This window comes from Symphodus melops (assembly GCF_947650265.1).
Source record: "Symphodus melops genome assembly, chromosome: 12".
In the NCBI taxonomy this organism is placed as follows: Eukaryota; Metazoa; Chordata; class Actinopteri; order Labriformes; family Labridae; genus Symphodus; species Symphodus melops.
The window spans coordinates 21,381,893-21,395,277 of NC_136702.1; the positions used below are offsets into that span (position 1 = coordinate 21,381,893).

The 13,385-nt window shown below is 41.3% G+C and overlaps 1 protein-coding gene across 3 annotated transcripts in view; it reads left to right on the forward strand.

The window, feature by feature from the left end:
• Positions 1-13,385, forward strand: part of col18a1a (collagen type XVIII alpha 1 chain a) — a 73,539-nt gene that overhangs the window by 44,352 nt on the left and 15,802 nt on the right. For all 3 annotated transcript variants that reach the window (XM_079357341.1, XM_079357339.1, XM_079357340.1), the window contains 4 exons: positions 2,409-2,950; positions 4,916-5,002; positions 6,949-7,020; positions 11,603-11,681. In XM_079357341.1, coding sequence (XP_079213467.1) covers positions 2,409-2,950; positions 4,916-5,002; positions 6,949-7,020; positions 11,603-11,681 — 780 coding nt within the window. The remainder of the gene's footprint in view (positions 1-2,408; positions 2,951-4,915; positions 5,003-6,948; positions 7,021-11,602; positions 11,682-13,385) is intronic.

The following is a 13,385-nucleotide window of genomic DNA, read 5'->3' on the forward strand; positions in this document are numbered from 1 at the left end:
CAGACAGAAGAGACAAAGGTCATTCAAACGCTTCCATTCAAAGCATAGTCTTCCTCTTTACTTGTCATTGCAGAAATTGTTGCAATACCTGCTCAGTTATGGTATCGAGGTTAAAGTTATCTCTCATGTCAGCGTGGACACCCGTGGCAGGAGGATTACTAATTAAAATGGCGTGCTTTTCTCACATGATGGATTTCACCACTGATCTACAACAACCCGACCCTGGCAGAGATCGTGCACATGAGAGGGAGCCAGCTTCAGACATGTGAGCACAGGCCTGCTGAAGAGACCCCTTGAGGTTTCTCATTCTGACTTTATCAGAGTAAACATCTGGTTGGCCTGGTGCAAATGATAGTTTATTTACTGCCATTCATGCAGCAGTCAAACAGCAACAAGTCCACCTGAGGTCATTTCATGATAGAAAATCCCTTCCTTTTTTTTTTCTGATTTTAAAATTCATTTAGAATTATTGCAGTTTATTGACTTTATCATCCGTACAGATTTACCTGCTCAGCTGTCTTTTTAACTTTCCTAACGATGACTACAACAGGCGTTTAAAAGGCATTTGTTTCTATTATACAGTACATGCAAGAAATGCTGCAATGATGAATCAATAAATGTGATCAAAGATTGGCACGCTAACATTTTTGATACTGAACTAATTGTTTGGTTGATTTTTAAAGGAAAAAAAGGGTCCCAAGTATGTTGGTTTCTGACCGGTTTGACACAACAACGTTCGCAATTATATTTTTTTCTTTTAGGCCTCTCAAAAATTGTGGCATTTGAAATTGTGTTAACTAAATGATGATGATGACTTTTTAAATGTAAAATGACGTGCAGATTAATTGATTACATAAGTCAACAAGGGGCCTTTCAGCTCTTATTTTGAATTTACTTAACCAGTTTTGGTTTGTATATTTTCAACATCTTTATCCATCCACATGGAATTGAGAACATATAAAAGTAATGCATTCATTGGTGAATCTTGCTTGAATGTGTCAGTCTGATTTTTCAGAAGGGGACTGCATAATCAACACTGGAAAGTATTTTTATTGCTGTCGTTGTTACTGCTTGACTCGGCCCTCTGTCAGCTCAGATTCAAATGAAAGCATCATCAGTTCTGAGACAGCATGCAGAAACAATCAGACTCGTGTTTGTGGTCGTACAGCAGAAAGCAGGACCTTGAGTTCAGCTGAACACCTCATGTGTTTAAGCTCTACACAAAGCCAAGTGTCAACCCCACTGAGCTCCAGCACTCAGGGCAGTGGGGAGGCTTTGAACCAAGCAATAGAGCTCGCACATTAGCCACCAGGTGGTAAAGCAAAGCATTTCTTCAAAGCAGCAGACACTCCGTCAAGCGTTCTCCAAAACAGTGATTTTTCTTTTAACACGAGGAAGCGTTACTTTTTGATCAAAAGGTTTTGTCTCAAGTTCAGAACTCATGAAACAATTCTCCACCCTGTATGTGGAAGAACACACATCTCCCTTTGTGTTCTCTGTATTTCCTAAACAACGATTATTATGCAGCGACCTCGGCAGAGTCACCCAGGGTGATGGGAGGGTGAGCACAGATATGCAGGAGGCCCAGCTGTTGGTCCCTGCGTGCCCTCGAGCAGTGACATTTCACAGCTGTCACAAAATTCAGAAGAGTTTCTTCTGAGTACTGAGGAATTTATCTCCAGATATAATTCTTCACAATATTGATCAGACAATGGTTTAATCAAATGTACTCCAAATGATTGAAATTACTTCCAGTTATGAAATGTTTGAATCCTTCTGTCTGCAGAGACATCTATTGGCTGCAGCTCTGCATGACTTTCTCCGGGTTTTTATTCTTCTTTATGTCCTTAAATCTGACTGCACTGACCAAATATGCACATGTGCATTTATTTGAACTTCGATACTTTATGAGTCTAATCAGGTTGTATATTAATGTGCTGTATCTTCTGGACTGTACCTGTACACTCATTAGTTTGGAGAAAGAAGTTTGGCGTTGGTTGTGTTTGTCTTTAGATTCCAGGCCTTCAGCCATATCTGCTGAAGTCATCTTGTTTGTCGCCTCTGAGCCAATGCTTTGCCTTTTTTGGGCATGTTAATCTTCTTTTTTATTAAACTCATAGAACAGTTTGTTCGCTGGTCCTCTGTGCAGAGTCTCTCTTTAAGACCTGCTAAGTTGCAATGCTGTACACTGAAAGACTGTAAAAAATAAAAAGTAAAAAATACTTCTCTACAAGCTCCAGCAAATGACCAGGCGTCCATCCATCAGGCACACTGACTTGAAGCCCCCTCCCTGCAGCCTAATAGATCCTGGTCTAACATGAATCCCTGTTATGCAGCCCTCCCTGCTAATCAAAACTAGATTTCTTTGAAACTTTGGACTCACATGTTTTTTTTGTCTCCCCCTCTAGAGGAGAATGGAGTCTCTCTGCTACAGCTGATTGGAGACCCTCCTCCAAATGAGATCAACCAGCTCTACGGCCCGGACAACAGTCCAGTTTATGTCTTTGGTCCTGATGCCAACACGGGCCAGCTGGCTCGCGCCCACCTGCCGAGTCCTTTCTACCGAGACTTCGCCCTCATCTTCAACCTGAAACCCACCTCTGACAGGGGCGGCATCGTCTTCTCTGTCACAGATTCCTCTCAGCAGATCATGTATGTGGGTGTTAAACTGTCAGCAGTGCAGGGCGGCAACCAAAACGTCATCCTGTACTACACAGAACCCGACTCCCAGCAGTCCTACGAGGCGGCCAGGTTCCGTGTTCCCTCCATGAGGGATACCTGGACTCGTTTTGCCATTGCTGTGAGAGACGACAAGGTGATGTTCTACCTCAACTGTGACACAGACCCTCAAGTGACGCGCATCGAGAGGTCGCCGGACGAGATGGAGCTGGAGGCTGGTGCTGGAGTCTTTGTTGGACAAGCTGGTGGAGCGGACCCAGACAAGTTTCTGGTGGGTAGGCCGGCTCTGATTAAGCAGAACAATAATCAGCCTCCTAAAATCAGAATATGAAGTTATTTAAGAGACCACATGACATGTAGAGATGAACCATATTTACTTAAAAGCTTTCACAGAGAAGGGTAGAAATAAGAAATTGACTCTTGAGCGCTGAGTAAGTCAGGTATAATCTCGTGTTGGAGCACATCTTGAAATCCTGATCAACTTTAATCAGAACTGTGCAGAGACAAGCCTCCTGCCGACTGAAGTTTCATGTTTTCATTTTCTAAATCTAGTCATGTGTAACATCTTGGCTGAATAACCCTCCTATGATTGAATTGCTCAAATTGGCTTACTCTAAACCACAACATAAAATGTCTAAACCGGCTCTCCATCTTCCTGAAAGTGGTCTGCAAATAATTGGAAGACCTCACAGCTGGGATGTAATTAACTTCAGTCATTTGACTGCTGTAAATCCCAGCAGATGACTGCAATAACTGGTGACCTCAGCAGTTTAAGGGTTATAGCGGTTCACCCAGGGCTACCTGCATGAGAAAACATGCAACTGCAGGCCTGCAAATCAAAAAAAACAGTTCAAAGTTTAAAGTTCAAAGCCTTACTAATCTGTGTCAACCTGCACCGTTTAAGTGTGGAGAGAAAGTTTATTTAAAACGCATATTAAGCTCTTGATTGCTTAACAATATAATTCACTCTTACAAATGATCGTTCTGCTTTACTTGGCTGTTTCCACTTTTCAGTCTTTCCAAGTATGGCAAAGAAATGCTGCCTTCAGGACACAAAGACGTCCCTGTTCTGTTAAGACGACTGAATGGGGCCTGAAGGAATCAGCAGATTTACTCACCTTTTAGTGGATCCAAGAAAAATGTCCCATGTTAAAAAAGTGTATCAATAACACAAACAAGAAATGTTACACTGCTATGTTAAAAATATCCATATTCTAAGTACTTCTTGTCCGCCCCTAAGCTCTTGAAATAAGATTTGAGTGTTTTTTTCCCAGCTGGACTTCTTGTTTGGACCTTTTTTTATTGCCTTGTTTGAAGACAGCTGCTTATTTTGAACCTCCTTGTTATTCTGCTGTAACACAAAACCATCTACGGCATTTCCTAACAGTCGGATATTTTGTCAGAAATTGTTTGACAAACTGCATTTTTTGGAATAAGAGGGTTCCCATTTTTTTCAGGACTTTGTTTTGATGTGTGTTTTTTTGTGCCCTGACCCAGAGCCAGAGAGGTCTTGTGAATTTAATTCCCGAATCAAATTAGGACTCGTAAAGCTTTTTTTGGCATCTTTTTATTTACATTTTATCTTTTATCTTTTTTTCAAATGAGCCATTCATCCTTATATGAAGGCTTGTTAAAGTGGATGTCCTTTAGTATGAATCATGCTAGAGTGACAGTTTAGCCTTTCTTGTTCTGAAGATCTGAAGCAATATGTTAGAAAAAGCCCGTAACACATCGACTAAACATCCTACATGTTACAATCCCCCCTGTACATCCATTAAAAGCCTCTGTAGAGTCAGGGTTCAAATGTCACAGATCTTTTGCTATTTATCTTCAAAGCTCTCTTAAAAAGTCCATTTGACTTTTTTCTCAGGACATAAATGTGTCCTGAAGAGTCGACTTCAAAAAACTCCACAGCAGTAAACGCGCCCCCTCATACGGAGCTAATGGTCCTTTGATAGACACTCAGATAGCATTCATGCTATCAGTGTGAGTATCCTGTGTGGGGAAACATGTACATGTATCTGATGGTACATGTGGGACAGAGATGGTGGTACTTCACAGACACAGGGGAGAGCTGCAGACATCAATGGCCTCTCTCATTTAGAGGAAGAGGGAATTCCCCCAAAAGTTCAGAGAAAGGCAAACGTATTTGGATGTTGAAAATAAGAAGTGCTGTTCTGACTTTAATATGTACGTCGTCAAAACATGAAAAGTCCATTTGGTTGTTTTGGAACAGGGGGTGATCGGTGAGCTGAGGGTGGTGGGAGACCCCCGCGCTGCTGAGAGACACTGTGAGGAGGATGGAGATGACTCGGATATGGGGGTGAGTGGAACTCGCTACAAATCTCATTTTAAATATTGTAACTGTCTGGAAACACTAGAAACATTTGTGTCTTAGCAGGTTGAGGGAAGATCAGCCCACCCACTATACATCATCCTGTAAATTACACTATATACCACTATATACAGAAGAAATAAATCATTTGACTCCAAATACTGATTTTGAAGCAATGTAATGATTTTAATATGATTTATTTCTTCCACATTGGATTCTACAGTTGGATCTTCGTCCACAGCCGCACACAGCAGGAACTCAAACTATTTTAGTTCCTAGAAAGAGAAACTTTTTTAGCTCCTGCTCCAGGATAAGTATAAGGATAAACTTTACTGATACCCAATGGGGGGAAATTTGGTTGTTACAGCAGCTCGAAAAAAACAGGAAATATAAACCGCATCAACAGCAAAAAAAAAAAAAAGTAAATACAAAACCCAGCTATGAACAAGTTTACATAATTAAATAAGGGGAGAGAAAAAAGCAGAGGAGGTACTTTCTAACTTTGATTGCATCTGTGTACCTTGATTGGTCAACCACAAGAGCCAATCTAGTACCAGGAATCCCCATTTTTTAAATCCTTTTGTAAACGTAAGAAAATAAGAGTAAACAACAGTCTGCAAAAGCTCCTAAAATGATTCATAATGGTAAAAACTCCCAGACATAAATGTTCTGTTGCCTTAGTGAAATTGCTGCACCAATTGTTGCCTGGTAAATGCCACTCTACGGTTCAGATCAGCCATCACCATGGCGATGTGAGTGCAGATGGTGTGGAGTTTTCAGGGAACTCCGTCGTGGATAGTTCCTCTTCAAAAAGTCCTCAGAACTCGTCCATGTATCTCTCTGAGCTGACCTCGCTGTTCCAGCTGTGAAACATCGTCTGCCCTCCACAAACACAAATGATCAACTCCCTGTGGCTTTGATCATTTATTTTCCATCACTTATAATCTGTAGTAAGTCTGTAGCAGGTAAGAGTCTGACAGCCTTTTCAGCGCTGACCGTGACCACCCACACAGAAACACAGGTGCCTCACTGCAGCCCACCAGCAGCTCCCACTGTTTGTGAGTCAAACATTGCCATCGCAGCTGTTCTGCCCGCTGAGACCACCATAAACCTGGTCCTCACTGACGAAGAACGCTTCAGGACTTTACCACTTGTTTGTCATCAAATCTTTAGATGTTGTTGGGATCAGACGGGGAAATCACATTCCAGGTGGAAATGACTGGTTTCTGATTTCAGGATGCATCTTTTATCTTTAAATGATAACCTCACACACACCAGCTGCCAGAGGAAGGACCAATAAACTTTGAGTCTGTAGGGAGTACTGTTCATGAGTCAACAAATGCTCGATCATTAATGACAATGGTTCAGTAAAATACATGACAGAGGTTTGTTTAAACACACACCTTTAACCAGAAAACACTCAGTGAGGTTTCAAGACGAATGTGTTCACAAACGTTCCTGATTAGCTTAATTCCTTTAAAGCTGGCCTGAATATACCAATCACCATAACAGGTTAGAACTGACACACACATGGTACATGGGTAGCACACAAACAGTCTGACATAACCAACACTGGACCATCATCATAAACAGGAAAACAAGGTTTGACACCTTTTCCTCATCGGAAAAAAACCAAACAGTATAAGAACACATCTTCTTAAGATTTAAGAAACAGCCAGACAGAGCTCCCATATTCTACATTTGGACTGTCCTGTACTTCTCTGACCCATCAGAGTTTGTTTTTGTCACAGTGTAGCCGTGTTCTGAAACACAAACAAATATTTGTCAGATGTTTCAGGGCTGTGATTGTCTGAAGAAGCACAGTAGGATTACAATATGTGGCACAACTTCAGCGACTATCGAGGTGCATGAAGAGTGAAAGCAACGCTCGTACGGATCACATTAAATATCAAATGTATGATTTATTTCCCCAGGCTTCAGGTGAAGGAAGCGGCTTGCCAGAAAGTCGACCGACGAAACCGGCTGTGGAGAAACATCGATGGACGGTAAGAAATCAGGAGTTCTTCTAGCTCATAAATAATATCAGTGTACCTTTCAGTTTTCTCCTGACCTTGTCCTTCTTAAAGAGAATGTTTTTATTTCAATGGGAATATGTTCGACTGAATGCTCAAATGAATGAGCTTAATAACTCATGAAGATTTCTACGTTGTGTAAAGAGGATTCAAACAGCGATGTAAGTTCAGAATACCTGAGGAGATTTCAGAACGCTGCGTCCGTAAAAGGACTCGTCCCCGTTTTAGATTTACCACTCACGTCTCAAGTTACCCCGTATAAGTGAGCGAACACTCATCCCTGAAGAGAGATTAAAAAATCGCTGAGTTGATGTCTGCAGATCGAGCTGCTTCTGTCTTATACATTTGGAAACAAAGCTTTTTTACAGAGCTGGTTGGAGTAGAGAGGAGGTGACCTCTGTGGGTTCAAACTGAGGCGTTAACATCCTCACACATGTTTATTGTTCTTCTATATGCTCGCGCTGTGATGAAAAAACAAGGCAAGCAAGAAGAATTGAGTTATTTAAATGTATATTTCCTCAGTCTAACCTTGTCGTGCGTCAAAGAAAGATGTGCCTGGTGTGAGGTCAGATGTGTCTCGATACATCAAAATATACATTTCTGTCATTCTTTCTGTTTATCCAAAATGTGTCTTACGGCCATCTCTGTAAACTCTCTAAATCCACGCCTGTCTCGTCTTATCCTCAGCCTCCTCTATTCACTCTCTCTGCCCCCCCGTTGTCCCTCTGTCTCCCTCTCTCTGCTTTCCGTCTCTCTCACACTCACACACAATCAGATTCCACAGACACCCACTCACATCCTCCCACACTCTAAGATAGCAGACTTGTAGCACATCCTCCACCCTGCACCTCCACTGCTGTGCGTGCACGTGTGCACTCCCACTCACGATTACAGTGCACAGTTGGAAAAACCAGATGTCATTTTGGACCTGATCTGATCCAAGTCTCAGTCCCCCCCCCCTTGCCTCCAGGCTTTGTTAGTCTGACTGCTTTCTCCATCAGCGTGTGTACAGGAACTAACAGAGGTGGAAAGAGGGTTAGAGAGGGCGTCGCTCCATCATTACTGCTTCCACTCTGCCTTGATACCCTGAAACCTTTACGAGGGAATTTTCCATCTGTTCAGCAGGCATGTATTAACATCATGTAATATTCAAGGTAAAACACAACAGCTGGTATCTAATGCGTACCTGCAGACATCTTTCCATCTGATGTCTGTTCACAGAGAGCAGAGCCTACACTCTGTGTGCTATTGTCCAATCAGAGCAATAAAGGCAGGTCTGGGCAGAGACGTGTTAGACAGGGGGGAGCTGAATTAGTGAAACTTTCCATTTTGTCACCCTGGAATTCATGGTGATAGATGGCAGAGCGAATAACTCATCCTTAACGGTGCCACTGCAGGAAACCAAGTGTCTCCTCCAGCTAACAGGAAGAGTCCCAGGACCAAAGATGACATCCACGTGGCCATTAAAAGCATTTTATTTTTTATATTGACAAAATATTAAGAAGTAAGAATCTTGTTATTGAACGTGTTAAGACTTGTAAACATGTTGGCTGGCTCCCTGACTTGGACTTTTAAGACTGGATGTTCTTGAGAATTGAAGCTTTTGAGACTTTAAACCATAAATATTGAGAACTTCTCTGATGGATGCTGATGTGGTTGTGGAGCTTTCTAAATGATCATAAATGATAAATAACATAACCAGGATCTGTGCTGTGTCTCAACAAACAATGTACACTTTCATCAGGTGCAGCTGATGTTTCTTAAAATAGAAAACGCTCCAAATTCAGACTATTTTAAAGATGTGTTTTGGGGCTTTTTATGCCTTTATTGTAGAGACGGGACAGTGGAGGGAGTTGGGATCAGGGACAGAGAGGGTGAGGAACGACACGCAGGGAAAGAGCCGAAGGTTGGATTCAAACCCGGGCCCTAAGCACTCAGCCAGTGGGGCTCGGAAAATGAGATTTAAGAAAAAAATGACAGAAATGTGGTTTGATGTGGTTGATCATGGCGAGAATGTGGCCAGCTCTGCTCCCAAACATCGTCTCTTAACTCCTCCTCCTCCAGCAGCAGCAGTGAGGGGTCACGTGCAGATCGAGCCACATCTTGTCTTCACGTCTGTGAAAGTAGAAGTACTGGATGTGATTTGGACTTCATCGTTTTATCATCATTGTAAACCTATCCCTGATAGACAAGACCTACTTCAGGTGACTTTGACTTACCTTCTCAGAATGAACTTGACGAGCACTTCACATCATTAAGTCTAATATTTAAGGGATGAATCCAGGCTGCGTCAGCTGTCCCTGAAATGTATGCTTCATAATAACACAGAGAGAGAAAGTGCTGCTTTTACACTGAGCAGAGAGTCAGTGATGAAACGGTGCACATTGAACATGAACGACAGTAATGGTAGTTTGAAACAAAAAGTCTCTGCCCTGTGAGGTGACCTAATGTCCTGATTTGAAAACAGGCCACAGGGAGCTCCATTAGATTTGTTTTCATGGATGACAAATGATAAGAACTGTAAAGTTGTGATGTGACTTTGTGTGCAGTAATAACTTTTCACGTAGCTTTGTTTTCCATGGCTGATCACTGGGTTGCATTGTGTTGTTGCTGTGATAAATGACGGCTCATTAGATCTGACATGTTCAGAGTACTCACGGAGCCTTGCCATTAGTCTTTGTTTGATTTGAAAATGCAAGCTGGCTATGTGATTAGCTGAGATGCTTGATTTGCTTTTACTATTTGTTTTTAACCTTTAATGATGCTGTAAAGTTTGGGCCAAAGATTGTTCTTGGAAAGCCCATTTTTAGTGTTAACAGCTGTTAAAATTTAAACTGAAATCGTTGTAAAAAAAACTTTTTTGAGCATAATCTAAAACTTTTCTCGATTATCCTTCTGAAGCTAGCTTTGAAAGAAGCTGCAGAGGTGCAATATGCTCATGGCTGAAAGAGCTGCATACCTGCTTTAAGGCTCAGGGTTGTGTAGTTCAAATCCATCAACACGTATGTTCTAAAGATCGGCGCCTCCCACCCATCAGTCGCAGCTATGATGGATGGTTTCAGCAGTGAAAGCCGAGTATTCTTTATCACATTAATATATATGATCAACTTCAGACAGTCAATAATGGTCTGAGCAAATTCTTGGCATAGTCAGTGCTGTGAAACACAGCAGGGGAGAGAATCGTCTCAGTGAAGAAGCTGGTTAATTATCAACGCTGGCTTCACTCGCCCCTTCAGCTGCCCCCTCTTCCACATTCTTCACCCCTCCCCCCCACCCTGGATTCCTCAGGTGACAATGTGAGGTGTGTCACCGGTGAAGAATGAGCTGCAGCCGCTGGGGGCGTATTTGCATTATCCCCCTTCACGTGTTTCATTTTCACCCAAAGGCAGTTTGGAAGCAGACGTGATCCCGACTCCCTCAAACATCAATTACTCCTGGAGCTTCTGTCAGCCCCGCTGTGAATGAAGATGGAGGCTGATCTGTCTTTTCTTTGTCCACAGAGACAATTCAAACAGTACAAGAAACACATCGTAAACTGATCCTTAAACTTAAGGATTTTGGTAAAACATTAGTTTAATTCATAAATGCCTTCATCACATACAGTACAAAGGTGAAAATCAGAAACCTTATGAGCAGGCTCTACATCCTTCCCCCCGTGTGACCATTCATCTCCAGACCTTTCTCCGCTGCATGACACCCTTCCACCGTCGCCTCTTTATATTTTCCGTCTCGCATCAGTTTGGCGGTCACTCTTTTTACAGTCAGTCCGTTTGAACCAGAGTGTTTGGAGAATAAAAAAAGCGATGTTAGCCACTCCAGCTAGCATGGTTAGCAAAGTGCATACAACACTACTACTATATGGCCGTTAACGGCTTGTAAAAAATAAAAAGACCGAGCAGATAAATCAACAACCAACTCCTGAGTTTCTCTAGTACAGCAAAACTCTTAAAAAGAATCTTTTCAGATCAGTGTGCAATGAATGATACTCATGCTGAGTCATCGATTCACATCAATAAGTGAGGGTGTTTGTGTCCTCTTGCTTATTGTATTCAGGGTTTGTTTCATTTTTATTTTTCTCTCTTTCACAATGATTTGCATAACAGACTTGGCGCTGTTCTCTGAGAGTCTTAATGACGTTCACATTTAGAGCACTTTTGCAATGAGACGTCTTGCAGTGACAACACATAAACTGCAATCATTGAAAAGTTTACAACATGCCAAAAAAATTGGTTGGTTCTGTCCCTGCACATGTTGACTCAATCGTCTTTAAAAAGACAACGTCTTGTTTGTCTGAAAAACGGCTTCAGCTGCACAAACAAACAAAAGTATTTCAGTGGTCACACAGTGCAGAAACATGAGTGATGTTTCTTTGGGATTGTTCAGGATTAATGTGAAGAGGCCAACTTTCTCCCATGCAGACAGAGAAAGAGCTTTCCTGTGTTGTCTGACGGCTCTTCAGTGGAAAAGAGACATCGAATCTCAAAAAGATTTCTTTGGCTTCTAATACGTGTGATGTGTTACCCTTTTTACATTTCCCCCTCTCTCTCTGTGGCAGACCACTTCTCCATCCTCCCGGCCCATCCAGCAGCCACCGGTGACCAGCAAACAGGAAGTGTCAATCTCAAGAGGAAGTGGTGAGTTTATCTGCCCAGCGTGGCCTAAAATATCTTCAAAACGTATTTATTGGTCTGGATGTTTGTTTGTCAAATGTCACTGCATTGGACATGAATCTTTCACCTGTTGAAACATGAATCATCTCACCTGTTGGGTATGGAGCTTACAGTGAAGCAGGTTGCAGAGTTTGTATTCTGAGATCATGCAGCCAGATTCACTGATGCATGTCTCCATCTAGTGGGCAAGAGGAGTAATGCTGTCCAAACTCAAAGTGAACCCTAAAGGTTGACCTTATTTGTATAGTATCCATTTTAGAGGATTTTCAAATATTTAAAATAACAAACTTGTTCATGTTCTACAATGCAGAGTTAAACTGATAAATGTACAAACACAGTTATCCTATCATGATTTGCTCTGTAATTTATAAAGATAAGTTTGCTTCAACACTTTATACATGAAGAACATTCCTCCAGTACTCCTCCTTGTTAATTTTGTTTGAATACTGTCGATCAAAATATTTCTGCTTTGTAGCATTTGTTCTTCCAGTGCAGAGAATATGTGACTGTGTCCTGTGAACACTTTAAAAGCTGTGTGCTGCCATCTAGTGTTGCAGATGTGAACGACAGCTGGAGTCGGTTGATGAAGTTTGTTGAGTTTGACACTTTGTTGTTGTGTTGTCAGCCACATAATGTGTGCAAACACAGTATAGTTTAGAATATTGTAACATTTTACTGAGCCTGATTTGAAGAGAACATCAATCACAAAGCCACAATGGCTGCTAATTACAGATGTTATGTGGGTCTAAAACAGCAAACTTTATGGGATGCCAACATGAATTTAAAGACGTCAAACAATAAGTACAATAATGTATTACTGATCTCTATGAGCAGTTCTTATGGTAACAATCTTCATCACTACGCTGGACTTCTGACAGACTGCAAACTTCAGAGAAGAAAAAAGGGATCTAGTATCTTATTGAAAGCTTTTTGATAACGTGTTTTTTATCCGGGTAATCTTTGTTATAACATGTGCTGTGTATGTTACTCTTGGATTCTGTGTCCAGGTGGTGCTAACAAGTATGAAGTTGGAACTTTATAGCTATATGTTTTCTTTTCTTTCTTTCTTTTTATTGTTTTATTGTGAAAACGTGTGACAATGACACACATGCTCGATATTATATATTAAAAAAGACAATCTAATTGTGTATGAGGAGGGTAAAGATGTCAGAGATGTTTGAGTAGTAAATCAGAGAAGACATGAGTAGACACTAAAAAAAGTCATAACAAACTTTAACATATATTTGAAACACCTGTGAGGGGAAAAAAGAAGAAAGCAGGAAAAGAGAAGAGCAGAAGACGTATTTGTTCAGCGATCTGAGTCGTAGAAGAGACGTGTAAAACTTGTAAACTTCATGTTGCTGTATGAGAGGTGATTAAGACTAGAGCTCCACTGACATTGACATGAGGTGAGCGTGGAGGAGGCGGTTTAGGATACATTATATATTATATTTAATGAACAGTGCGTGTTGTTAAGAGGAGAGATTGGATAAAGTATAAATCAGTGTGTATGGACATCATAACAGTTAAGTGTAAATTACATTTCTTTTTTTGTTACTCTCTGTTCATGAAGTTATATTTAGAAAATGTTCTTCTTCAGATGGTTCACTAACATGAATAATAATCTGACATTACATCGTGTTTTACATGGAGACTTTTGTGTTGTGT